Raw genomic sequence first — 27,675 nt, forward strand, 5'->3', positions numbered from 1 at the left:
TTGGAACCTGAGGGTTTTTTTCTCTGCAGCTCACACTGCCCTGCCCCATCTCTGCCCTTTCCTTCCCAAGGAGGTGAAGGTCCAGGCAGCCGGAGGCTGCGTCCAGAGAACATGGGGGCTGTAAATGCTTCTCCCGCCCAGTGGCTCGGTCGGTCCTCCCTGGCCGCCTGGCTCTTTGGGGCCCAGCTTCCGTCTCCCAGACTACTCCAGGCCTTTGTGCAGATCATCGTTGAAGAGCTTCTATTTCTGGGTTAGTTCTTCCATTTTCGTGGCTGCAGAGCAAAGAAAAACGCAAAAGCATAGTGAGTCTAGCGCCTCCTCTCCTGCACCTGGCCCTTAAAGGGCTTGCAGCCTAGGGGCCCGACTCCCACCATGACACAGAAAATGCTGAACCAGGAGCTGCTCTGGGGGCGGGAGGCTGGAGAGCATGGAGGGGAGGGCTGAGGACAGATAGAAGGCCCCTGCCCACCCCCCAGAGTGGGGGAGGGTGGTAGTAGGGGGGTTGTTGTGATTTACTCTGACACAAATCAAATGACATGGGCCTTAGGTGTGACCTGCCGCTTGGCTTTCAGGGATGGGGAATACCACCACAACACGCACCTGCCTCTTGAGGTACCAACTTCAGATGATGACCACTGGGCACAGTGTGGCAACTTCAACTCACTGCCCTCTCTCACCCTGGGGACAGGGGTTTCCCTGGTGGTGGTGCCTCAACTTTTACAGACACCTCTTCAATCCTCCACCAACTTGCTTCCCTGCCTCCTGGCTGGTCCTCTCCCCTTGCACATGACAAGCTAGTTAATTGGCATTTGGTCCCACCCATCCCGAGGGTGACTCTGAAGCTCAGGAATCGTGGGGTGTGCCTCCGGGTGATTAGCCTCAGCTCAGTGCTGGAGCAGGCAGACTCCTAGCAGAGCGGGGACCAAGCTCAGCCCACCCCAGACCGGCCCCGACGACCCTCCCGACACTTGGTATCAATGCTCCTTCTGGGGTCAGGTTAGTGTGCTTTGCTGCACAGATGGGCTTTTCCTAAGTCTCTTTGGGCATCATCTGCCTTTATGGAATCCTCAGGTTTTCCCAGTCTCTAGATCCCTCCAGCCCACTCCACTCCCAGGGCTGCCCTCACCCTGCCTGCTAAATGAGCTCATGTCTCCCCTTTGTACCAGACTCGAGTCACACTACCTGGCACTCTTGGCTCACAGCTTGGCTGGGTCTCGATCCTAGGCTGGAAGCCCCTGGCCCTCTGCATGTCCAAGGCATCAGCCTCTAGAGGCCACAGGGCTCTCTCTCTGGAGGCTTGGACCCCGGCCCTGGGTCCCTACTACTCCGGACTCCAGGAGGCTGGGTCTGGGGACGTGTCTTTTGGGTTCCATCTGCACTGGGCTTGGAATATGGACACTCACCCCCTCAGCTCTGCATGCCCGTCGCTTCACTGGTAACCTCAACCCTCCATTTTCCTCCCTCTCTTTCTGTGGAGAGCCTGTTAGCCACCTGGATCGGGCCTCTGCATCGATTCTCTGTGTCTTCATTTTATCTCTTTTCTTTCTAGGCTTACAGATTTGTTGCCTCATTTTGTTTTCTACTCTTTCCATTGATTTTTCAACACTTTGGCAAGCATGTTTAACTTCTAAGAGTGTCTGCTTGTTTTTCTCCACGTTGGTTTTCATTTGGACATGATACAGTAAGTCCTCACTTAATGTCGTCGATAGGCTCTGCGGCTCTAAGTGAAACAATGGATAATGAAACCAGTTTTAGCACAGGCTAATAATGGATAAAAGGAGAGTTAAGTTCCTACAGCATCTCATCAACATTACAGCAAAAGGACATTATTCAAGGACCTGCTATACTATGAAAAGTTCCCTTCTCTGAACGACACATTAGCCCTGCTTTTCCAGGTTTTTCTCTCTTCCATGGTGCTGGCCCCACTGTGCTCTGGTGGAGTCGCCCATTCCCCGCAGGGTCTCCCCTACCCCCAACAGGAGCTCTGTGGGTGCAGGGCAGCAGGAGCAGACAGGACTGTCAGCACTCATGCCACGGACCCTCAGAGGCCAGAAAGAGGTGGGCTTTACCTGGGCTGCTGCCAGGCACACCAGGAGCCTGGGTTTGCCATTCATTTCAATCATTTTCTTCACCAAAAAGCAGGCCCTTAGGGGCTCACTGGGCGTACCAACCTATAGAGAGACCTGCTCTGCTTGCGCCCTCTGCTTCCAGCCTACTCGCCACTGTCCCCTCCCCGGGGCTGCCAGCCACACGGCCCCGGAACTGCGGTGATTCCAGAAGGCAAACCGGGTGTCCTCTTGGCTGTGGCTTTCTCCACCCCTTGCATCTGTCGAATTGCTCCCTTCTACTCGGTAGCTTCTAGAACCCTGTTTCCATCTATCTGTGTTGGTGCTGTCAACTCCCCACCTTCCCCTCCTTCACTCCTAGCACTGACAAGGTAGCTTTGTTTTCAAAATGCACTGTTATTTTCATGGCATTGGGGTTTCTGGAGGCCTAAATGGGGTCTCAGGTCCATCCAATCAAGACGGTGACTGGTGAATGATGATGGGACGGTGACCAACAAAGCCTGGCTACTCTCACCCAGGTCAATGGCCCGGTTTCTTATACCAGGAGGGGAAGTAGCACAGACACACAGACCTTGCACAGTGGGAGGGCCTGAGGAGGTCATGGAGACCAAGGCCCTCATTTGTCAGGTGGGAACAGGAGAGATGCACAGGCCGTTTCGACTGGCCCTTGGCACAGACCGTTTCTCTGGCAAGCCTATAGCCCAAAAACTCCTTTCAAACCAAATCAGGAAGCTGTACTCACAAGAACTGAGCCCTCCAAGTGGAAGGCAGCACCACCCAACAAAGCACAGAGGGAGAGGTGGGGGAGGGCAGGGTTCACACAGCTTAGACAGAAAGGGTGCCTATCTAAAAGGTAAAACTTGCCACCAGTCCTGTGACCACAGGTGAGGTGGCACATGGTGCAGAACACTAATGATCATTATTACATTAATGACAGCGTGGATTATAAGCTTTTTATTAACAGCAATTATATACACTGGGGGTGAGAGTCATAGTGACAGTGGTGATTAGGATAAACGTTATGGCAAATTTGAAAATGGAGGATTCTGTTGCGGTTCAGTCAGAAACAAGTGAGACTCCTGACTGCCTGGTACACATGTGGCAACTCTGTGTGGCAAGGGCAAGAGCAGGGAGAAGGCCAGCCACCCCGAGAGAGGGTTGGCTAGAGAAGAGAGTTCCTGCAAAGACGGCCCTCCAAAGGGAGGGCTCAGAGGCTATGTGACTTAAAGCCACTCCTTGGGGGTACACTGGAGGGAAACTGTTTACAGGCAAATGCTTTAGTGGCTGCTGCCTGAGGCAGTGGATAAAAGTTGGGGCAAACAGTTTAAGCAGAAAGTGTGAGAGGAGAGACTGGGGAATGAGATGCCCACAAGGGAAATCTCGAAGGCACAGGCATGCCCCGGGCTGTGCAGATGCCCAGGAGAGACCTGAGGGGGTCCTGAGCGATCAGCTCTGACTGACCCTGAGGCTCGGAGAAAACAGGAAATGAAGGAGAAGGAAGAATTGTCAACCGTGTGACCAAATGTTAATGAAAACATGAAACTACGCAACAAAGAAGCTCAAAACACTCCAAATGGGATAAACTCAAAGCAATCCACACCCACACATATTCTAATCAAACTGTCAAAAGCCAAAGGCCAAAAGAATCCTGAAAACAAGAACAGACAAGGGGCTGTACCGGAGGGGGCTTCCATAAGAGCAACAGAGACACGATATCCCCAAGTCAGGACATCAGTTAGCTGTAGACAGGAAGAGGCGCGTGGCGGGTTTCTAGGCTATTTCTCAACCCGGGTCATGGTTACACAAGTATTCACTTTAAAAGCATTTGAACTGGATTCAAGGGAGTTTGCTGTAGTTGGACATATCCAACTATTCCATGTTTCTATCCCTATGAGTTGAGACTCCTCCCTAAAGGCTCAATTTCTTATCAAAGAAAGTTTTCTCAATGTATATGTCCATAATAAAGAAATAAATTTACTCAGAAAAAAGGCCTAATTGAAACTAAATTCAGCCACATTTTTGCTCCTACCCAAGAGCAGAAATGTTGGAAGGGTCAAATCTAGCGCAGATGAGGATACAGAAAAATGTAGAGCGCTTGGCCTTACCAACATGAGCTCAGGAACCCCATTCAAAGGTCATAATCTTAAAGGAGAACACACTGTATGTCCAAACATATTCACTGCATCCTTTTTTATAGATTGACAATGAGGGGACTACCTAAGTAATACATGCTCATTGGGAAATATCTGAAGACTACAGAGCAGGATAAAGAAACAGAAATCGAACTAAACCGCCTGATTCCAACATGGAGAAAACCAATGTTCACATTCTGGTCCATCTCCTACGAGGGGTTCTTCTATGGTGTTTTCCTTTAGAAAGGTGAGGTCATACTGTGTGTTTCCTTTTTACCCTGCATTTTCCCTTCAGCGTTCTATAATATGCATTTCGTCATGTCACCATCCCTACCTTTTGAAACAACAAATACTATCCCACCATATGGTACACCATTATCTATCTGAGCATTACCCAAGGGTAAAGCATTGCCTTGTTTTCCTCTTACACTATTATAAATCCTGTGACAGCATTATGAATATTAAAAACCTGAAAACCACCTACAGCTAAGGCACAAAAATGGTAAGCAAATTATATCAAACGGCTGAATGGAATAGTGTTTGAAAATTAAAAATGCTACTTCGAGAACATGGGGAAATGCTTATAATGAAGTCCAAGGGAAAAGGACATAATATAAAAGTGTACACGTGTTGTGATCACACTTAACTTCTACAAAGAAATAAACAATGATGAGAGGAAAAAGAACAGAGGGAAAGAGATCAAAATATTAACACCAACCATTTCTGGGCCACCCGGTTATAGACTGGGTTTATTTTATCTTTGCACGTCTTTGGGTTAGCCTAAATTTCTACAATTAATGTCCTCGTTTTATAACCTGTCAAAAGCATTTTTTCATGGGAAGGAAAACCTTATACGTTCGAGAAAGAAGTAAGGGGCCAGTCCCCAAATGCTCTGCAAATGCTGGTTGAGCACAGAAGGAGCCCAGGCACGAGGCAGGTGCTCAGCTGAGGTGCACTGGGACAGCCCTGCCACTGACTGCCGAGCGGGCAGCCGTAGCCACAGAAAGTAGTGACCACATACCTGGACTCATCACACAGTTGTTGCTGCTCCAACAGACGTGCTCTCTCTTGTGCTGCTTTGCCATCTTCACAGCTTTGGCCGAGGTGTCAGTGACCTCCAGCACCACTTTCAACATCTGGGAGGGAGGGAGAGCGGGAGGCATTAAGTACTGGTGGTCTGACCTACAGAAGACACCTCCTGCTTCCCACTCAGGTTCACACTGAGCATGCGCTTCTCCCTAGGCCCTCAAGCATGTGGCATTCACCTCCAAAGATAGCCCTGGGTGATGGCAGGACTCCCAGCTACCTGGAGAGTCACCAGTAAGAGCTCTCCAACCTAACTCCCTGCCTACAGGCCACACTATCACGTGCTCCATCCCACACTGGTAGCCAAGCAAAGCCACTGGCACAGTGCAAAAATTTCCCATGGTGGGAATCAATGTCCCAAAATAAAAGGGCCTTTCTGATGGGAGAGGACTATACCCTAACTTGCCCTGTTGGCAGAGTCGCAAAGGACAGGCTGACCACGTTTGGAAGTCTACGAGCCTTTCCGTTAAAAAACCAAGACAAATGCTGTGGAAGCACTGAGCCAATGTCAGCGTTCCATGAGTGGCAACTGTGCTCATAATCATAACCAAAGCCGCGTTTAGGTCTGCTCTGGGGGTCTGAAATGTGAGACAACGAAATGAGTAAATATTCACATGGTTAGCTCAGCAGCGTGAGGCCTCTTTTGCCTGTCTGTGTGAGCTGGGTCAAAGGCACAGACAAGCAAGTATCTGTCTGGCATAGTTCTTGGTCATACACAAGAATGAAGAGGCCATGATACATTCGGGTGTATCGTGAATACAGAATGAGACCAATATAGGGAAAGAAGCTGGAACAAAATACTCTGCAGCCACTAAGATCATGCTTTTAAAGAAGTTGGAACGATGTACAACAGTGCTCACAATAAAAATTGCAGTGAAAGAGCAAGGGTGTCATATAGTCAACTAGGACCTGGTGCAGACAGTGCACAAACCTCTTCCGGGCCCAGGGTCTTATATCAGTTAACACCCCCAGAAGTATAATGGGGCCTTCAGGGGGCCACCCATGTTAGCCCTCATTCCCACCACGGCACCAGAAGCTCCTGCGCAACCCACCCACGATCCCTGGCTCAGAGCTGGAACCCAGGGCCCGGAGCCCAGCAGTGCCTCCTGCTCACACGGAATGTGGGCCAAGCCCCTCCTAGCCCCCGTGCCAGCCCTCAGGTCCTCCATGGGGGCTGCAGTGTGAGAGGAGAGGGTGATTCTTACCTGGCTGCGTGAAGTCAGAGTCTGGAACACGGCCTGGACGATGGGGCCACACGGGTGGAGGTAGGGGCTTGGGCGCTGACAGCACTCAGCCAGCTCGTCGTCATAGACCTGGAGGAAAGCTACGACGAGCTGGTGGAAGTCAGAGATGACCAGGCGCAGCTTCTGATCCACGGTGCTGCTGTTGGCCCCGCTCACAGCGGCCCCTGGCTTGCTGTGCATGAAGTGCTGCAAAACCAGAGGCAGAGGGTCCTTTAAGGCTACCCTGCCTGCCCCTGGGGAATCAAGCCCCTTCCCCCCACCTGGGGGCAGGGGCTTCTGGCCACCCCAGGCTTCCATAAACCAGGACAACTAAGACCAGAGGCGGAAAAGAGCAACTTGGTTTAGAGCAAGGCTGCTTGGCTTCTGGCCTCAGTCCTGCCACCGCCACGTGTGTGGGCATCAGTTTCCTCTTTAGGAAAATAAGGAAGCCAAGCCAAGGGCTGCTGGGAGGGCCACACACAAGGCAGCACATGAAAGCCTGGAGTTTGGGACCTGGCTTGTAGCCTGCCTGAGGCCAATCCTTTCCATTCTTGTATGCCTCTCCCCTTCACGTGGGCGCCCACCACATTCTAGAACCCATCAGGCCCTGTGCATGCACCACCTCACTTAAGCTCATTGTAAAGATGGGGTGCCTGAGGTCCCAGGAGCCAGCACCCTCACCTCCGACCGCAGTGCCTGCAGTTTGGCCACACTCTCCTGCAGCTGCCTGGCCAGTTCCACCACCTTCTCCTCCTCTCCTTCCTCCTCTTCCTCCTCCTCTTCTTCCTCCTCTTCATCCTCCTCCAACTCCACAGAGGGGCTGGCCCTGCAGGGAGACAAGAGGGGACACTTCCAGCTCTGGGCTGTTGTGGGCCACACCTGGAAGAGCCTGTCCAGGTCCCAGAACCACATAGGGCCCATACCTCTGCCAGTCACTGCCCTCCTCGTCAAGGAGGGATTGCATGTCCAGGTACCACGGGGCACACTCGGGACTCAGGAGCATTTGCAGCTGGAAGCTGGAGAAGAGCTCCCCCAGCAGTGCCTCATTCTTCTCCCTGGTGTCCTCGAAGTGCTCCTGCACACTGCAAAGGTGGCCACGCTGTCACCGGCCGGAGCATGACATCCAGGGAAGGTGCTGGCACCTTTGCTGAGGTCCCATGCAAGAAACCCAAGAAGCCAAACCAAGAGCCAGCAGAAAGGCCAAGAGAGGGGTTCTCCTCCAGTCCCTGTCTTTTGGTGGCCGCAGCCAAGCCCCACACGTCCGAGAGCCCGCCACTGACAGGGACAGTGCAGCATCCACTCTCCCCAGCGGGCCCAAGCCTTTCACCCTGACAGCCTGCAGCCATCAAAGCAAGCAATGAAATCCCAGCTAGAGATGGGCCTGGCGGCAGGCCCAGAAGCCCAGAAGGCCCCTTGTGCATGCAGCTCCAGGTGGAGGACCAAGGGCACCCGCTGGCCGTTCTGTGCAGGGCCCACTCCCAGCCTTTACCTGGAGCAGCTGGAGTATCCGATGGTCAGGCTCTGGACTGTCTCCAGCAGCTGGTCCATAAAGTGTAGCTGCTTCTGGGCACAGGCCCGGCCCTGGGCAGGGGAGGCCACATGCACTCGCTGGTCAGGCATGCCGGGTGTCCCCGCCCCACACTCTACCCTGCTGGGGCCAGTGGAAAGGAGGGGCCTGGGTCGCCAGCTCCCTGGTCCCCTTGGCCTCTGGGCCACTGTCTTTGAGCATTCCCTGTCCAAGCCCAGCCCCGGATTGCAGTGATGCCTGGGACCACATCTGAAAGTGGCAAGTGCTGTAGAAACATCTGGGAGTGTGTGCTCACCACACATCCAATAGTGCGGCTTCTTGGGTAGGCATGCAGAGCACAGCAGGGCCTTCTGAAAGCAGGACACAGCCCACAGGGACCTGACGGTGGCCCATTCCTTAGGAACATCTCCAGGAGGCCTCTCCTCGGCGGATCACCTTCCCCAGCCAGGAATGACTGAAGCCAACTGGCACAGCAAGACAGGGCCACAGAGGTGGCCTGCGCTGACCCTCCTCACAGGGAGAACAAGGACTCGTCCCTGACAGACGGCCCAGGGTCCCCAAGCAGCAGCTGACTTAGTCCCCTGCCCTGAAGGTGGCTGGAATTCCTGGCAGGCAGCTGTCCAGCCAGGAACTCGAGGCTTCAGAAATACAACTCCTTCCTCCTTCCAGAAAGGGGAGGAGGCTCACAGCTGCTCCCCTGGACCCATTCACAACCTCAAAGGCCTGGCCTGCTCCAGAGAACCCTAGGAGCAGGGGTGCCAGAAACAAAGCTGGGCCTGCTGCTCCATTTTAGCTCCCCATTGCCCTGCCCCAACACACCTGTTCTGCTGAGGAATGCGCCAGAATGATTCGCTCAGCCAGCATCACTGGCAACTTCCTATAAAGCCCTCTAAGAAGCATTTGCACTAAAGTTACAGGCTAAGTGAAAGGGCTGAAAGGCTCCTGGTTGCATTTCAGGCCAGGTGGCCCTGGGTTGGGAATAAACCTGGGGACAAGGGACATGCTCTGCTATAATGTTTGCAGCTCGGCTCCCTGTCCATGGGTGCCAGGCCTCATGGCTGCAGCTGCCTGGCACTGCCCACAGGCTGGCTCCCGGTTGTATGGCCACATCAACAGGACCAGTGTATCTGGAAGCTTGTGGTATCTCCATCTCTACGCCCTCCACCTGCCACGGGCTGCTCAGGCTTCATCACTACCTCCCGTTGACTCATTCTCCCAATCTGCCCACAGGACACTGAGCCCAAGTGACACACCTGAAGGGCAGCCTGGGAGTAGGAGGTCAGAGTGCGGGACACTGTCTAGACAGAAACATGAGAGCAACTGTCACTCAGTACTTCACATAGCCTTGACCAGTGGCCAGGGTTAGGACTGCCACCCTAACTGCCACCCACTCCTCAGCACAAACGTAGCTCCCATAGCCCCTCCTGATGCCCAGGAAGGGGTAGGTACTCATGCCCGGGATTCTGCCAGCCTGGAGTGGGGCTGGGACTGTGGCACTGACCCCACTGGGCAGTCCTGGCCTGTGTCTCCCCACAAGCTCCCCAGGCCACAGGCCTGGACCACAGAGGTCCTCTGTGGGTTATCAGGGCCCAGCCTCTCTAAGACACAAGAGTCCCCAGGCTGCACTGCAGCCACCTGGCTGAAGTCCATCCACGGCCTCTAGTGGCCCAGGAGTAGCACCAGGTAGAGGCCTCATCACATCTGTCTCTCCTCTCCTACCCAGCAAAGGTCCAGACCCAATAAGGACACTCAGAAAGGTCTGTAGCATGAATCCACGAAGCCCGAGACCTCCCCATGTTCCGGGTGAGACTTCCCCGCAGGCCCTACCCCAATCCCTCCATCAGCAAACCTGGCGGGCCCAGCTGAATCCAACTGCTTTCCCCGCCACAGCCACCCATGCCAGCACCCGAGTACCTGATCATAGCTGCTGCCTGCCAACAGGTCTGTCTCCTGGAGGCACCCCTGGTCCACCCAGCCACCTCCTTCACACCACGGCCACATCCACCTGTGCTACTGAACAGAAACTCTCTAGTGGCCGCCCACCTCATGAAAAAGCGCACCCTAAGGGCTCCCCAGGCCTACTAAGTTCCACATGGCCTGCCCCCCAGCTCTACTGCAGCCAAAGCAGGCTGCTGGCTGTTTGTGGAACAGGCCAAGCACCTACCACCTCAGGGCTGCTCTCTCACTGTTCTTGAGCCTGGCGCACTCGTCTCGCAGATTTGCTCTTTTCCTTCAGCTACATTGCTATTTTTTATTGAGATATAATGCGCTCACCATGAATTCGCCCTTTTGAAATGCATAGTTCAGTGCTTGTTAGGATACTCACAGAGCTGTGTGGCCATCACCGCAGTGTAAGTCCAGAACAGTTCCAGCACCCCAAAAGAAACCCATCTGTCCCCACTGCAGTCACCTCCCATTCTCCCTAGCCCCCGGCATCCAGGGATCCTGTCTCTGCGGATTTGCCTCTTCTGGACACCGCATATCAATAGGATCATACACTGTGTCAGCTGCTCTCACTCAGCAGAATATTCTTGAGGTTCCTCCACATTGTAGCATGGATTGGTTGGTTGTTCTTTATTATTGCTAACTAATTTATCCATTTACCAGTTAATGAAAACTTGGGTTCTTCCTACTTTTTGGCTATTAATAATACTTATGTGTGGATGTAAGTTTCAGTTCTCTGGGCTCCACTGCTAGGAAAGGAATTGCTTGGTCATGTGGTAACTGTAGGTTTACCCTTTTGAGGAACTGCCAGTCTGTCTTCCATAGCGGCTACACCATTTTCCGTCCCCACCAGCAGTGTATGAGGGCTTCAGCTTCTCCCCATCCTCACCAATGCTTGTTATTTCCTTTTTTTTATTACAGCCATCCTAGTGTGTGGAAACTGGGATCTCATTGAGGTTTTAATTTGCATTTCCCTGATGACTAATGACGGGGAGCGTGTTTTCCTGCACTTATTGGCCATTTGTGTATCTTCTTTGGAGAAATGTCTATTTAGAGCCTTTGCCCATTTTTTTTTTTTTAGATTTTTATTGGGGAATTGGGGGGATGGGAACAGTGCTGGGGAATTGGGGGAAGGGGAACAGAAAAATTGCTCTCCTTTTGTTCTTCAGTCTAGTTGTGGAGGACGTGGCTTCACTGGCCCAAATTGGCACCATCATTGCGCTCTTCCTGGGTGAGGCAGATCAGTCGCCGGCTTCTGGACGGCCGCTCACGGCGGCTGCTGCCCGCTCACGCTGGCTGCTGGCTACATACGGTAGCCCATGGCAACCCACTGCCACAGGGGCTGCAGCCTATGCTGTCGCCGGCGACTCACAGCAGCCCAGCTCCTGGTTGAGCTGTGGTTCAGCATCTTAGCTGTGGAGGGCAGTGTCACTGGCCCTCATATGTGGGATCCGAACCGGGGCCCTCTGGCGTTCCTTTGCCCATTTTTGACTTGTGCTACTTGTCTTTTTATTATTGAGCTGTCAGGGTTCTTTATAGATTCTGGATACTAGGCCCTTATCATACATGTGATTGATCAAGATTCTAATTCTATGGATTCTCTTCACTTTCTCCGTGTCCCTTTGAAGTACCAAGGTGCTTCATTTTAATAAAGTCTAATTGGTCTATTTTTCTTCTGTTGCTTGTGCTTTTGGTATCAGAATGATGACTTTTTAAAAATATCATTACGAATCCATGGATTTAAATACACGTGAAGGGCCTCGGACTACTACAGTCACTGTCCTTACAATGTGTGCATCATCCCCACAATGTCTCCTCTATGGTCAGTGAGGACTTCTATTGCCAGCTGGTTCTGAGTCCTTCGGACATGACCCTAAGTCTTGCTCTCTGGTGTGACAAGGTGATCCTCACTCAACTGGTGCATTTCCTGCCCCAGGCCTGTGTTACAACTGGGGTGTCACTGTTCTTGGCCTTTTCAGGGGACAAAGCAAGGAAATGCACGTGTGTGCACACACACGCACACACACACACACAATTTTTAAGTTATAATACATTAGGATCTCACACTGATGTTGCCAACTCACATTCCGGACTACAGGGTTTGACTAAGCCTAAGGATCTTACACCTGAATCTCCCTTCTCCCATGCCCCAACTCCCAACACCCCCTAATGCCAACATAAATTATGCTTTTGCTTTTATTTTTTATTCCATAAAATGGAATGAAGCATTGATCCATGCTCCAACATGGATGACCCTTGAAAATAATGTGCTAAGTGAAGAAGCCAGTCACAAAAGGCCACATATTATATACTCCATTTATATGAAATAGAGGCAGCAGAGTAGTGGGTAGCAGGGCCTGTGGGTAATGGAGAGAAGCTGCTTAATGAGCAGAGATCTCTAAAGGTGATGAAAATGTTCTAGAACTAGATAGAGGTTGACAGCTGCACAACATTAGGAATGCACTAAATGCTACTAAATTGTCTCTTTTAAAATGGTTTAAAAATTGGGTGCAGAGTTTCAGTTTGGGAAGATAACAGTTCTGGGGATAGTGGTGATGGCTGCACAAAAACATGAATATACTTAATGCCACTGACTGTACACTTAAAATGGTTCAGATGGTAAATTCCAAATGTTATTTATATTTTAGCACAAAAAAAATTTTTTAAAAGAGTAGAGCCACTTCAGGGCCCACTGGGAAATTTTTTAAAAATGGTTAAAATTGTAAACTTTATGCTATGTGTATTTTACCACAATAAAAATTTTTTTAACTTAAGGGAAGGAGTACAGTTCTGAGTAAGATGGAGGGAACACGTGCCATCTTCCTCTCCCACAGAAGACCCACCTCTCGGAGCGGGACAGAACGCATCTGGCAGGTGTCTGTGGCCTCGGAAAGATAAACGCCAGCAGGAGTGTCAAGGAGGCACAGAAGCCAAGGTTACCATTCAGACTGGTGGTGATTTGTGGTGTTCTCTCCCCCGCTCTCCCTGGACCTTTCACTCAGACCAGCCCAAACCCAGAAGGGATCATGGTGGTACAGAGAGAGAGCTTTAGAAAAGGGAACCCCTAACACTCAGAGAGAGTGGGAGAAACCCTAGGCCTTTTTTCTCCCCCTCCTCCCTGTTCTCTCAGAGCCCAGACCCCAAGCAATATCATGGAGGGGGTGGCAGCAGAAAACTGCAGGAGCAAACACTCTGAGGGCAGGAAACCTTCCTCTCCATTCAGTGGAGCTATGGAGCCAAATCCTGTTACCCCTTATTCTTCTCTGTCCTCCCACTGCTGTGGTACAGTCAAGGAAGTCAGTGATTTATGGCTAGAGGATGGAAAAGGAGGCCTCTTGCCCCAGGAACCAGATAGTATCCAAGAGATGACAGGAAGGGAAGAGCTCAGGAAAGTGACCCCATAAATCTGTTCATGAACGCCTGGGCTTATCCCCACCCCCACTCCCCACCCCCCACCTCCACGCAGGGGTTGATCTGATTTTGATGAGCATACAGAAGACTTGATTACTAAGCCAGTGGAGAAGCCAACACCCGGGTCCCAGGTCAACCACCAGGTGGCGCATATGCAGGACAGACCCAAAAAGCCAGAGGCTGTGGGAATTGAGCTGACACTGGGACCACAGACCAGAGAATAGAGCGGAACAGGAAGCTTAAAACAAACCAGGTTAAGTGCCTGCTAAAACACAAATATCAACATTCTCCATAAAATTGAACAAGACCCAAAGTCAAACTAATAATCAAAATGTCCAGAATGCAGTCCGAAATTACTGGGCACGTGAAGAAAACCACGAAAATCTCAACTTGCATGAGAAAAGACAATCAACAAGACATCAATGGCAAGATGGCACAGATGCTGGAATAACCTGAAAAATGTAAGCAGTCATTATAAAAATGCTGAATAGGTAATCATGAACACCCCTGAAACAAAAGTTAAACTAGAAAGCATCAGCAAAGAAACAGAAAATATTTAATTACATGGAAACCTTAGAATAGAAAAATAGAAAAACTGAAATTTAAAACTCACTGATGGACTCAACAGTAAAATGGAGGGAACAGAGGAAAGAGTCAGTGAACTTGTAAACATTAACAGAAACTATCCAGTATGAGCAACAGAAAGAAAACGTCCCAAGTTTGGTGAAAGACAGAATTGTGAAGTTAAGCAAATCCCAACAAGACAAACCCAAAGAAATCTTCCCACAAACACATAATCAAATTGCTGAAAATGAATCAAGAAAACAATTTTGAAGTAGCAGAAAAACAACGCATGACCTACAAGGGGGAAATGATTCAAGTGACTGCAGACTTCTCATCAGAATCTGTGGAAAAAGAAGAACTCTGTATCCAGTGAAAATATCCATCAAGAATGAAGGGGAATTAGACACACTCGAATAAATAAAATCGAAGAGAATATGGACCCAATAGAACGCTTCTAAAAGAATTGCTGAAGGCAGTTTTTTAGATAGATGTGAAATGATACCGAAAGGAAACTTGGAACGTCACAAATGAAGGAAGAATAAAATAAAGGACAAACACCCCACGATCATCTCAATAGATGCAGACAAAGCATTTACAAAATTCAACAACCTTTCATGATAAAAACTTAACAATACAGGAATAAAAGGGAAGATCCTCAAGTTGATAAAGGACATATATATATATATATATATATATATATATATATATATATAGCCAACCGCTAACATCATGCTCAATGGTGAAGATCAGATGCTTTCCCCCTAATATCAGGAACAAGACAAGGTGGTCTTGCCACTTCTATTCAACATTGTACTGGAGGTGCTTGTCAGAGCAATTAAGCAAGAAAAAGAAATTAAAAAGCATCCAAATTGGAAAGACAAATATAAAACTATATTTGCAAATGACATGATCTTGTATACAGAAAATCCTAAGTAATCCACTTAAAAAACTATTAGAACTAATAAGCAAGTTTAGCAAGATGGCAGGATACAAGAGCAATATGCAAAATCAATTGTATTTCCTTCCACACATTAGCAATAAACAATACAAAAATGAAATTAAAACAATTCCATCTACAATAGCATCATAAAGAATAAAATACTTAGGAATAAAATGAACAAAACAAGTGTATGACTTGTACACCGAAAACTACAAAACATCTTTGAAAGAAATCAAAGAAAATCTAAATAAATGGAAAGACAGCCCATGTTCATGAACAGGAAGATTTAATATAGTTGATGGCAATACTCCCCAAAATGATCTACAGGTTCAGTGCAATTTCCACCAAAACCCCGGTTGGCTTTTTTTGTAGAAACTGACAAGCTGATTCTAAAACTTATATGTAAATTCAAAACCCCTAATAGTCAAAACAATCTTTAAAAAGAGCAAAGTTGGAGGAGTCACAGCGTACAACTTACTATAAAGCTACAGTAATCAAGACAGTGTGGTACTGCCATGAGGACAGACATATAGATCAATGGGCTAGAATGGAGAATCCAGAAATAAACTCTCACATTTACACTTAATTTTCAACAAGATGCCAAGACAATTCAATGAGGAAAAAATAGTCTTTTCAATAAATGCAGAAGAATGAAGCTGTTGCACATACCTTAAACCATACACAAAAGTAAAATGGATCAAAATGGATCAAGACCTAAATGTAAGAGCTAAAACTATTATTAAACTCTTCGAAGAAAACATAGGTGTCAGTCTTCATGACTTTGGATTTGACAATAGAGTCTTAAATATGACACCAAAAACACAAGCAACAAAAGAAAAAGTAAATAGACTGGACTTTGTCAAAACTAAAAACTTTTGTGCCCCAAAAGACATATCAAGAAAGTGAAAAGACAATCCAGAGAATGGGAGAAAATATTTGTAAATCAAATATCTGATGTGACTTGTATCCAGAATATATTAAGAATTCTTACAACTCAACATTAAAAAGGCAAATAAAAAAGGCAAATAACCCAACTAAAAAGTGGGCAAAAGAACTGAATACAGACATTTCTCTAAAAACAATATATATGCGGCCAAAAAGCACATGGAAAGATGCTCAACATCGTTAGTCATCAGAGAAACGCAAATCAAAACCTCAATGAGCCTTTCACACCTACCAGGATGGCTGGAACCAAAAGAATGGACAATAAGAAGTGCAGGTGAGGATGTGGATAAATTGGAACCCTCGCACATTGCTGGTGAGAATGTAAAATGGTGAAGCTGCTTTGGAAAACAGTTTGGTGGTGCCTCAAAAAGTTAAACGCAGAGTTATTACATGACCCAGCAACTCCACTCCTAGTTATATAGCCAAGAGAACTGAAACTATGTCTTCAGTCAAAAATGTATACAGGCACATTCATAGCAACATTACTTACAACAGCCCAAGTGTGGAAATAATTATTTCATTTTTTTTAAATGTTAAGGGTAGTGGGCAGGGTTTCTTTGATTCGGGGGTGACGAATGGAGGGGGGGGTGGATTAGGGCCACCTCTGTAGAGAAGCCTGCAACGGGCAGCACATGGGGAAGGTGCATGGGCTTAGGAGCCAGGAGCCTGGGTTTGAGGACAGACCCTTTCACTGGGTGACCTGGAGTGAGTTGTTTATCACTTCCCCTGCAAAATGGGGCTAAGACAAGTACTACTGCCAAGGGTGGGTGTGGCAATTACTAGCATGTAAAGGACTTACCACAGTGCCAGTGTATGAAGTCATCAATCGAGGACAGGATGCACTCTGTCCCTTTGATCACCAGAAGCCTGAGATCTGCCTCGGCTTCCTCAGCTACCTTCCTCCTCGGCCTAGGGATGGCTACTCAAGGGAATCCTATGGGTTCCTGCTCCGGGAGACTAGGGAGCAGGGGCTAAGGATGTGTGGGGACTGAGAGGGCCCCCTCTTACCTTCAGGAGCTCCTGGTCATCCAGCCCACACAGCATCAGCTCATGGCCTAGTTTCAGCATCTCTGCAGGAACACCAGGATCCTGTTACTGCAGACACCCACACAAACAGGAGCGGGTGCTGCGCACTCAAGGGGTACACAAACATGCAGGATTCCCAGCGGTTTGCTGGTCAGGGTGTTCCTACTCCAGTGTCGGTAGGTCCAGCGCCCAGAAGGCTGGGCTGGGCCTGAAAGACTGGGTGGACAAGGAAACAGGTGGCCCACACAAAGGACTGCCTCTTGTTGCGTGACCTGCACCCAGTCACTGCCCCTCTCTGGGCATCAGTTTCCTTGCCTAAAAATAAGGGGGTCACATCCAGTGCTCTTCCATACAGGGAACTCTGGCTTCTAGCAGGAGCCAGTCATCTGTCTGAGGAGCCAACAGAGCTCAGGGAACCTTCCAAACACACTGTGTGCAGCCCTTGCAGAGACCTCACCAGGCCAAAGCAAAAGGAATCATTCACATTTATCAGTTTCCTACAGTATCCTTTCCTCTTGCCAGCAACCCTAGCAGGTGGGCCTTAGCTCCATTTTACAGACGGGGAAACTGAGTCCAGGGTGCCCTGGGCATTTGCTGAAGAACCACCTGGGATACAGAGACGTCCAGGACCTGGAGCCAGAAAGCCTGGGGCCAATGCCAACTCCACAAGTGCCACCTACACTTTACAGAAGAGGAAACTGAGGCTGGGAATGGCAAGGTCAAGGCTGTGGCTGGGCTGAGAGCCAGGGTTGACACCTGTGAGACAGGGACAGAACCACCAGTGGCATCAGCAAGAACCACTATCTCTGCCCCACAGTAACTCAGGGGACAGGCTGGCAGGGCAACAGACTCTTGGTCTTATTCACATGCCCCTACGAGAGAAGCTCTCCCATTCACCACACCAGTGGGGGAAGGAGCCTGATTCTATTCTAGAAGGTTCTAGCAACATCCACAGGGTGTCCACCATCCAGAAGAAAACACCAGTCCAATGGGAAACTCACAACTCACTATGGAGGTCACGCACAAGCTCAGAATTGCCCAGAATCCACCACCCAACTCCAAACTCCCCTAACACAGACCCACCTTGGATCTTCACCTCGGCTGGGATCCCCTTCAGTGAGCTGATCCTGTCCTGCCAGGAGGGGCAGACCCTGCAGGAAAAGAGCAAAACCAGTCAGGGCTGAGTGGGCCAGAGGCCCCCTCACGAGTCTCTCTCTGTCTCTCTGTCTCTCTAAAAAGTGAATTACTCATGCATGTGCTAAATGCCCCTGAAATGTTCACTTTAAATGGGGCAATTTTATGTGATGTGAATTTCAACTCCATAAATTATCGGGGGGGGGGGACCGAAGTATTTCTGAAAGTTAACCTCAAAAATACGAATTTGAAACTGAAATGAAAATTCTCACAATAAAAAATTGAATTGACTGTTGAACAGGATAAAACAGAATTCCTTAAGAGCTCTAGCTCTTTCTCAGAAGGAAGCAACGGACCAGCTTTTCCTTAAATCATGGCGCAAGTTTGTCTGGAGGATGTCCAAGGACAGTCCTACCCACTCTGGCGTCCTTGCGGGTCGCCTGGGTTCCCCTCCCGCACCTCTCTGAGCAGAGTGTGTCTGCTCTTCTCAGCCTCCCTTTCTGAGCACAGTCATCACCACTCATCCCGCGAAGCCCATGGCTGATGTCACCGCCCCCGCCCCCGGAAAGTCACCTAGGCATTCCTCCATCACAGTGGGACCTGGGCACTGTCCTTACACAGGGCTCTCGCCCCCCAGACTACAGGCTTGCTAAGGCCGGGAGCTAGCTCTCTGTCACGTATCTCTGGGGCCTAACATGGCAGCCAGCACAGAAAAGGTGGCCAGTGAGCATTACAAATGAGTTACCGTGGCCTCTTGCCATGGAATAACCTGCCATTCGTAAATGTCCACACTTAGCTCTTTCGGCAGAGGAACTTTTTTTTTTTTTAAAGTATAAATCACAGCGGGATTATGCTCCTCCAGTTCACAGCTTCAAGTCATTTGGCGGCTCCTAGTGTTCTGAGCTCTGGGGTCACATTCCCGGTACCCTGGGTAGGGAGACAGCAATCCCAGCTGCCCCCACTTGGCCTGGTGGAGCCATGGCCTTAACGACACCACACAAATAAACGGAACAGTGGCCAGTCAAGCGTCTCGCCTTAAGACATAGAGCTGATGGGCCGAACCCTTTCCAGACACAAGCTGCATCCAAAGGCAGGAAGAGCCGCAGTGCCCTGGCAGGCTTCACGAGCTGCACACAGCTCAGGCTTACCGCTGGGTCTCCTCTGTGAGGGGGCACAGGCTGAGCTCCAGCTGCTGAGGCCCATGTCTGCTTGCCAGCAAGCCCTAGGAGCTGGCCACCATAAAGACAAAAGGCTCAAGCCGGCCAAGCGGCTCAGTTGGTTAAGAGCTCGCTCAAGAGTGTGAGCTCTGAGCAACAGCGGTTCGATGCCCAGCCCGAGCTGAACTGCCGCTGAGCTGCCAACAGTTGGCAGGATGGCTCAGCCAAAAAAAAACAAAAACAAAAGACAAAAGTCTCTTTCCACAGGATGGTGGGGCCTGGGACTCCACCCTACCATCGAGGTCCCTAGGGACTTGAGCTACAGTGGTAAGGCACAGTGGCTAGTCCGTGGAAAGGGCTCACTGCTCCTTCCCTGGGGCCATGCCTCCAAATGCCTGTCTTAGGCCACACCTGCCCTGAGCATGCGGGGACCCTGAGAGCTAGCAGGGCCACACCAGACCTAGGCCCCGCACCCCAAGCTGCAGGACTGCAGTAGAGAGGGTGCTGGACCCGATGTGCCATCTGTCTTCATGATTCATTAAGGCAACCTCCTGTTCTGCCAAAGAAGGCGGGGGCAGACAGGGCAGGCGGAGGAGGGGCCCCACCATGTGAAATGCTAGGAGGCTGGCCCTTAGGCCTGCTTGCTGGGCAATGTTCCCACTCACAAGGCACCAGCGGAGAGCACCGGGCGATCCATCAGGCTGGACCACAGCAAACCACTTCACCACACTGAAGGACAAATCCACAGAAGCCTAAGTAACCTTGCTCGGAAAGGGCTTTCACTCAACGTTGATTTTCCTGGAGCAGCAGGGAGTGAGGCGATGAAAGCAAGTACAATTCTTCAGGAGACAAGAAAACCCATGTGCCTTGAACTCAGCCATCCAGGGGGCCCTGTGGTTCTGCCCCCACTCCTGCACTGAGGGCCAGCACGGCACATGGGCCACCAAGAGCCACTACTCCGAGCCCCCCCAGCCAGCTTCCAGGTTCTCCCCAGAGAGGGGTAAACAAGATGGCCTTGAATAAGGGCTGAAATGGTGAAGCCACATGCAAAGCAAGCCACCATGAACTTGGGGGGGGAACTGAACTCTGTCCAATCCTCTTTTGCAGCCCTTGAAAAGCCTACAGCACGTTTGCCAGCTTGGTGTCATAAAAAAGATTGTTTCTTGCATTTAAAAAAGTACTAAAAGCATTTGAGGAATGCAATGGTAGACTACCTCCCACCCCTCTCTGGCCAGCAGAGTGGCCCAGTCTCCAGCTTCCACCTAGGCCAGGCAGACCTGGGCTCCCTCCCACAAGAGCGACTACAAGACATGGCTTTGGCCTCCCTCCTCCTGGGAGCATACTCTCAAGACCCCTGCACTAGCCCAGGCCATCCCCAGTACTCTCCTCCCAGGTTCCTGGACCAGGCACTGGTTCCTCCAGGGCTGGCAGTGGCTGTCATGTGAGCCATCTGCCAATCCGAGCCAGGGTCCTCCCATCTTTTCCTAGGGTTATTGCAACACCTTCCATATTGGGTCTCCCTGCCTCTGGCCTTTCCCTCCAAATCCATCCGCCACAGAACCCCCAAGTCACCTTGCCAACATGCCAATTTCAGTTATGTTGCTCCCCTACCTAGTCCCATGCTCTTCCTGCCCAGAGCACAAAGTTAAAAGGCCTTCACGTGGCTTACAAGACTCCACAGGAGCTGCCCTTCAGGCCACTGCTGCCGGGCTCTCCCTCCTACACCTCGACTCCCTGCTCCTGTCCAAACGAGCACCTATTAATACCATTACCCATCCCCTCCCAGATCAAATGCTACCTCCTCCCTGCCAATGTCCACAGCGCTCAGACCGCAGAGATATGCCCAACACTGGGATTTGTGCCTGGGCCTTTTGCGATCACTAAAGCCCCAGCTCCTTGAGGACACCCATCCGTGTCTGAGGCGCTTGGAATGACAGAGGCGTGCGTATGCCCATGCTGCTGCTTGTCAGTACAACACTGTGCTGTGGCTCAGGGCTGATGAGGGGGTCCCGCTTGGTACCTGCCCTCCAGCAGTTCCTTGTGCTTTGGAGAGCCAGGCAGGACAGCAGGCCAAGACAGAAACAATGGGCTGAGGGCTCTGGCAGGAGTGTGCTCACGGGTTGTGGATATCACTTCATAAATTATATAAATGTCTAACCACTATGCTGTATACCTGAAATTAATATAATATTGAATGTCTACTGTAATTGAAAAATAAAACAATTTTTAAAATATTCACCTTTGACATTTGAAAAAATAAAGAAATAAAAGGTAGTGGGTGTCCAGGGTAAGGAGGAATACATTTTGCCCTGAGAACTAGAGACTTTTTAAAAGGAGATGGGACGTGAGCTGGGTCTTTGAGGGCTGTATCAGAGTATGTGCGACATGCAGAGCCCTGAAGGGTATTTCCATGAGGAAGAACAATGTCAGAGAGAGCAAAAGGTTATGAGAGCATTGATGTACCAAGGCCTGGGGTGGGACCTGGGGAAGGGCCTGGAAAGCAGCAGGAGAGGTTCAAGCATAAAAAAGCCTCCTCTTTCCTCCTGGCCGTCCCTAGGACACCCAGCCCAGGGCCAGGCTTGCTGATATCCTGTGGCCTGGCAGGCCCATCAGCTGGGTGCGGGCTGGACCCTTGCTACTCCACCACCAGGCTCCTGCCCAGGCATCTCCCTCAGCTGCAAGAGCAGACAGGCCAGGCTGAAGAGGAGCAGGCCCAGGTCTGGCCTCATGAGAGACTTCGCTACTGACCAAGCATGGCCACTCCAGAGAGGGCCCTGGGACTCACGCCCAATAGCACATGAGCCTGTCTTCCCCACCATAACATTAAGACAGATGCTCAGCTCAGGGGCTGCTGCTCCCAAGGAACCGACATTCCACAGGGCTTTCTGGATCTTTCCCCTTGCCATCTGGGCAGGCTTTGCTTCCCTTGCACAGTGTCAGGCACATACCAGGCCGCACCCTGACCTGAAGGACTGAGGAATGTGGGTCTTGGCCCTGCTTGTCACTTCTCAGGGCAAGACCCAAGACAGGTACGACTCCAGCCTGACCTTCAGCTTCCCAGTCTGAAAATGAAACGCCTGAAGTAGATAATTTCTCAGGCCTCTGCCAGCTCTGAAACCAGTAGTTAAAGCAAGAAAAATGCTCAGAAGCCTAGCTGAGCACTTCAGCCAGGTGGCAAACAGACTCCAAAAAGCACTGGTGGGGGCACTTTCACCCCAAATTTGACCATGGCTCCATCACCGGCACTTCTCACCTCAGCAGCTGCTCTCACAGTGACCTGGGGTATGGTATGGAGCCCTCTGGGAGGACAGCTACTTATAAGAAACCCCATCTCACCCAGCTGGATTGAGTGGTGCCCAGTGTGCCCTGGAAGTGCGGGAGGAAGGAACAACTCCATTACCGTGTACACATCCACTCCAGGATTTCCAAGCGGTACGTAGAGGGGCTACACAGCAGTTCCTGGATGGTCTTTGGTTCTGTGATATAAAGACCCTCGAGGAAGGGGCAGTTGAGGTCCTAAGCAAGGAAAGGGAAAGCCAGGAAGCTTTAGAAAGCCGGAATCACTGAAGGGCTGCAGTGCACTTCTGCGCTCATGCCCTTGGTGCTCCTTCACACACGTTTACTGCAGCCAGGCACACACCAGACTTGCTAGAGGGCACGCACGCTGCCCACCCCCACCGTGTACGCCCGGCAGCCCGCAGCACCCTCCTTCCGTCTTGCCCAGGCCTAAATGCCTCTCGTTCTCAGCCCCCATCTCGGGCAGCCTACCACCCCACCTCCTCTAAGTACATTCCCTCTGGGCTCACGTAGCAGTTTTATCTAGTAGCAAGTAAGGGCTTTTGCGAGATTCTGAGATGCCGATGCTGGCTCCCGGCTATGGGACCAAAGGATCAGGGGGAATGAGGGCCGGCTGGCTCTCCCTGGAGGGGAGGGAAGGGAAGGGGAGGGGAGGGAAGGGAAGGGGAGGGGAGGGGCGGGGGCAGGAGGGACCGGGCTGCGGGCAAGCGGGATCTGGGACTACTACCCGACCTTGTGCGGCCGTCTTCCTCACTACTGCCACCACTGGCCTGTGACAGGGATCACAGGCTCTGCCCGCTTGTCTCCCCTGGACCCCGTGAGCTCCTTGAGGCCAAAACCTGTGCCCTCGCATCTCTGCCCTTGCTTTGCACGCCCAGCTAGGTCTTGCAGAGTTCCAGGCGACAAAAGTTAAGCAGCAGCACACGCGCATCGTCTGCCCTAACTACCAGGCGCGGACCATGGAGAAAGCAAGAGCGAAAGCCAGGGACCGCCAAAGGAGCAAAGATGGACACCCCACAAGCCGCCCCCTACAGCGGGACACAGGGTGCAGCCAGGAACGGAGATACGGGCAGCGCGCATGGCGGCGCCAACTTCCGCTAGGGGCCCTGAGCTCCCCGCCGCCCGGCCCCACCGCCCTGGATGGCTCCCTGGGTCCGCAGAACCTTCAGCTTCGCGAACACCTCTACGCCCGCCTTGAACACGCTGTCCTCGTCCTCGTCCTCATAGCCGCTGTTCTCGCCAGCCTCTAGGCCGGCCATGTTTCGCGCTTGGAGCCGCGCCCCACCCACGCCCTAGGCTCACTGGCCGGCCCGGCTGCCAATCACAGGTAGGCCGCCTACACCAAGGCCCTCCCTTCCCTGCCATCGCGCCTTCCCATTGAGTCACGGCTCCGCGCATGCCTCGGCACCACCCCAGAGCCAACCGCACGGAGGGGCTGGGGCGGGCCAGTGGGCGGAGCCGGGGTGGGTTCTTTGTCACCAAGTCTCGCTCGCTTAGACCCTGAAGGCGGCCGGGGAGGATGCGTCCGGAAGAGCATCTTCCAGGAGAGGGCGCTCCTGCCTTGGTTGGGTTCTCCCCGGGAGGATGAAGGGGAGCCTTGGGGACAGAATGGCACTGGGACTTGAGCGTACCATCTCCCAGCTCGAGGCTGTATCTCCTGTTTCTCACACTCACAGCTGTATTTAGAGGGAGGTTTCTTGAGTTCGAATCCGCCCCCACTGGTCATTAGCTGTGAGATGTGGGTCAGGTTACCTAACCTCTCTGTGCCTCCTTGCCCTCACCTAATGGGGATAATGAGAGCACTTACCTCATTGGGTTGCTATGAGGATGGAATGAGGTAATGATTCCTATGAAATACCTAGAACAGTGCCTGGCACATAAAAAGCACTATGTAAAATTTCACTGCTACTTCCCCCTCCTCCTTCCTCAGCCTGTCTGACTTCCATGGCAGGTTCTGGGACTCCTTCCTGCCCTGTCCGCTTACAAATTGCTTTGCATCTCTCAAACCCCTCAAACTCAATGAGTCTGGAATGAAATTTGTCAGACTGTCCTACCCTAGACTTCCAAAGCTCCCAGCTCAGTGAGTGCCCGCATCCCGGGACCTGCTGATCAAACTAGGTGGAAAGGAGCTGGGTGGGGGGTGGCTGGTGCCCAGGAAGTGGGGATCCAGCGGCAGGCAGCTGCTGCCAACCTTCTTGGATCCTCTCCAGAATCTATCCCCCCTTTGTGCCCCACTCGGCTAGCTCCTGGAGGGTGAGATCAGGGGACAAGTCCAGAGGCACGGAGACCTAGGGAACTGGCAGGAGGCAACTGAGTGACAGGAGAGGGCTCAGCTCCGACCTGGGAGGAGGGAGTGGACAGAAGCCTCGGCTAACAGGAAGGGACACCAGCCTGGCCTTGTGGGGTAGGGCCTGATACCCTACTGAATGGTATCTAGTTCCAAGCTACTTTGAGGACACAGAGCCTTGGAGCTTGAATGGAAAAGAGTCCAGGCCCAGGGGCCCAGGGGCCCAGGGACATGTAAAGCACCTAAGACCCCCTCCCCTTTTCCCCATGTAGCTGCTGCCTTGGGCCCTTCTGGCAGCTGAGGGCTGTAGGGGTTTGGGGTTATTTATTTATTTTTTTCTCCTTTTCTGTTTTTGTTTTTCTTTCTTTTTAAAAAATTTCATTTAAATCACAGCCCCAGCTCAGACATTCAAATTCTTGTGGGTTTTTATGTGGCTCTTTCCTAGGACTGGGGAATTTGGCGGGAGAAACCACGGCAGTGTGGTGGCCTCCACCACCCTCCCCATATCCTCTGCTCCTGAGGATCAGGAAGAAACCAGTCCCTGTTTTCTAGAGGAAAGTTCCCCTTCTCCACCCAGCCCGGTGGAGCCAGTACTCTAAGCAGCCCTTCCCCAACTCGGCAGCTCTGTCTATGGCACAGGATGGGATGTGGAGGTTTTGGCAGGGCCTTGAGGGGAAAAGACCATCCTGAGGGGTTATGGGGTCTATCCCCCTACATGGAGGACCTGCTAGGCCAGCCCTCGGCTCATGAAGATTGCTGCTAAAGATGAAGCAGCAGGCTGCAACCTCCCTGCCCCCACCAACCCCGAATCATGGCACCTCCCAGGCATCCTCCACCAGAAAAGCTGAAGGCTAGGATGGGAACAGAGGCTGCTGGGCCTTCAGGGAGGGAGGAAGAAAGGGCTAAGTAGTAGAAGCTTCTGGAAAGTGGACTCAAGCTCAAGGAAGCACTTCTCCCACAAGAAACTGTCTAAACAGTACCTGGCTGCCTGGAAAGGGAGGGAGCTCCCTGTCTTGGGAGGTGTGCAAGCCCAGGAAGGCAGGTAAGGATGTGGAGGGGTGGGTTGCTACAGTGAAGAAGGAGTGGATGGCTCTCTAAGGGGCATTCCTGCCCAGAGCCCCCTGGGCTCTGTGAGGAAGGCCTGTTTGGGTCAGGGACTGAAAATGGTGCTAAAGTACCCATCCACCTTGGTGGGGGTGGGTGGAGTATTGCAGAGGTGTGGGGAGGATTGGCGGAGACTATAGGGCCTTAGGCAGACCCAGGCACTGCACCGAACAAGAGCCAACCTCCTGATCATGGGGGAAACTTGGCCATGGGTCCCAGCAGGGCCTCAGCCATATGTCAGTGCTTGGAAAACAGGTTGGAAAATGAGACCAGTTGACAGGCACTAGCCCTACTGAGCCAGGGATGGGCTGGCAGGCAGTGGAGGCCGAGGCAGCTGCCATATGAAGCACCTCACTCTGTGCAGCGGACACAGAAATGTATAGCCAACCAGGTGCCTTCACCTAACGGCCTCCATGCCCTGGACCGTGGGCTGTTGGTGGGAGTTATGCAGGGCATCAGGCAAGAGGCAGGGCCCTGAGAACATATCAACCCCACTGTTACAGCTGCCTTGAGCAGCAGACCCCAGGGTGCAGGGTGCACCTGAATCGGGGTGGGGGGCCCTAACAGACATCACCAATCAAATTTGAAGTTCAAGGGTTTACCTCTCCAACAAGGAAGACAGATTCGCATCCGCTGCGTCCAACAGGGTTGAAGGCCTTGTTCCACGGGCCTCATCAACTCCCGTCCCACAAAGGGGGGAGCCTTCAAGGGACCAAGGCTCCCTCCAGCCCACCCCCACCCCCTGAGATTTCCCAGTAAGAAAAGGAGCTAAAAGGGCTTTTCACCGTGTCCTCTGGTGAGCACCAAATGCAGGCTCTTGAAAAGGCAAGTAGGGAGTGTGTGGGACATTTCACGGGAAGAATCCAGTTATCGGATGAGGGGTGAACATGAAAGTGAGGGGCCCTTGCAAATGAGATGAGGAAGAGCTTCAAGGCTGCAGGGACCTCAAGCTTTAACATGAGCAATGAGACCGGAAGGGTTCCTGGAACAAGAATGAAGCTGACTTTCCCACAGGTGATTGTCTTTCGCCCACTCCAAGTTCCCTGGGGACTGGCCTGGCCAAACACAAGCTACTGAGATGGCATAAGTCAGGAGGATTACAGATCTGCCACTATGGGCCTGACAGATCTGGGCCTGCCATGAGTGTAGGCTTGGGGTGTCTTGTGGTCTCTAGTCCTAGCACTCAGTGGATGAGACTGTCAACCTAGGAGCTGACTGATGACTGCCAATTCTAGAATGCTCTCATTCTAGGCCTGTGTCCACACTGGGAGTCTACTGACACATTAGGATAGAGCTGCTACCCTGGGACCTTGGCCTCCTCTTCCTGTCACTTCTAGTACCTATGCTGGGGCAGGGACCATGACAACCCAAGGCGAGGGCAGCTGGAGAGCCAGCCCTCGAGAGGCGCAGGTGCCTCCCTGCCCATGGGACACCTAGGCAGTACTGCCCTTGCACCGTGTCAAACCTGTCCCTGCCTGGGGCTTCCTGCTTTAGGGCCCGCCCCCACGTCCTGCCTCTGATGGGCCCTGGGAACCAAGGAGACACCCCCCCCCTCTCAGGCCACAAGCTCCTGCAAGAGCACATTTTATGTGCCCAGGACCCGTATCAGATCCCAGTCGACTCCCAGGGTCTGTCCCCTCCGAGGATGAATCTTGCTTCAAGGTCCGGAAGTGTTGGGGGGGGGGTATGGACAGGGCCAGGCTGTGTGGGCCGTGCGCATCCACCAGTGCGCTTCCGGCCGCAATGCAGCCTGGGGTGGGAACGGACACGTGGGAGGGGCGAGGCCAGGGCCAGTGTCTTCACTTGTCTTCCTGCTCCAGGCCCTACACGT

The 27,675-nt window shown here is 51.7% G+C and overlaps 2 protein-coding genes across 6 annotated transcripts in view; one reads left to right on the top strand and one right to left on the bottom strand.

Moving 5' to 3' along the window:
* HAUS7 (HAUS augmin like complex subunit 7) lies at positions 1 to 23,759 on the bottom strand. 4 transcript variants are annotated; one of them, XM_019664304.1, is made up of 11 exons: positions 23,617 to 23,759; positions 22,557 to 22,672; positions 17,949 to 18,016; positions 16,848 to 16,909; positions 7,997 to 8,088; positions 7,431 to 7,589; positions 7,189 to 7,333; positions 6,490 to 6,714; positions 5,220 to 5,334; positions 1,404 to 1,720; positions 1 to 272 (listed from the first exon to the last, which is right to left on the bottom strand). In XM_019664304.1, the coding sequence occupies exons 1-11, from the start codon at positions 23,710 to 23,712 to the stop codon at positions 252 to 254; spliced, it is 1,416 nt and encodes a 471-aa protein (XP_019519849.1). In that variant the 5' UTR covers positions 23,713 to 23,759; the 3' UTR covers positions 1 to 251. The 4 variants fall into 4 exon arrangements, with proteins under 4 accessions (XP_019519849.1, XP_019519852.1, XP_019519851.1 ...); XM_019664307.1 differs by lacking the exon at positions 1,404 to 1,720; XM_019664306.1 differs by lacking the exon at positions 22,557 to 22,672 and having other exon boundaries at positions 23,617 to 23,700.
* LOC109394332 (extracellular matrix protein 2-like) overlaps positions 23,693 to 27,675 on the top strand; it is a 17,218-nt gene continuing 13,235 nt past the window's right edge. For both annotated transcript variants that reach the window (XM_019664301.1, XM_019664303.1), the window contains exon 1: positions 23,693 to 23,780. The gene's annotated coding sequence lies outside the window, so the exon portion shown is untranslated. The remainder of the gene's footprint in view (positions 23,781 to 27,675) is intronic.

The sequence above is a fragment of the Hipposideros armiger genome, unplaced genomic scaffold (genome assembly GCF_001890085.2).
Source record: "Hipposideros armiger isolate ML-2016 unplaced genomic scaffold, ASM189008v1 scaffold_419, whole genome shotgun sequence".
In the NCBI taxonomy this organism is placed as follows: Eukaryota; Metazoa; Chordata; class Mammalia; order Chiroptera; family Hipposideridae; genus Hipposideros; species Hipposideros armiger.

Excerpts from the sequence above, each read along its gene's own strand:
- HAUS7 (XM_019664304.1), bottom strand. The coding sequence starts at position 23,712 with ATGGCCGGCCTAGAGGCTGGCGAGAACAGCGGCTATGAGGACGAGGAC. Across the intron at positions 8,089-16,847 it reads ATGACCAGGAGCTCCTGAAG|GGCCGGGCCTGTGCCCAGAA; the intron begins GTAAGAGGGGGC and ends TCCCCTGCCCAG. Across the intron at positions 7,334-7,430 it reads GAGGGCAGTGACTGGCAGAG|GGCCAGCCCCTCTGTGGAGT; the intron begins GTATGGGCCCTA and ends GTCTCCCTGCAG.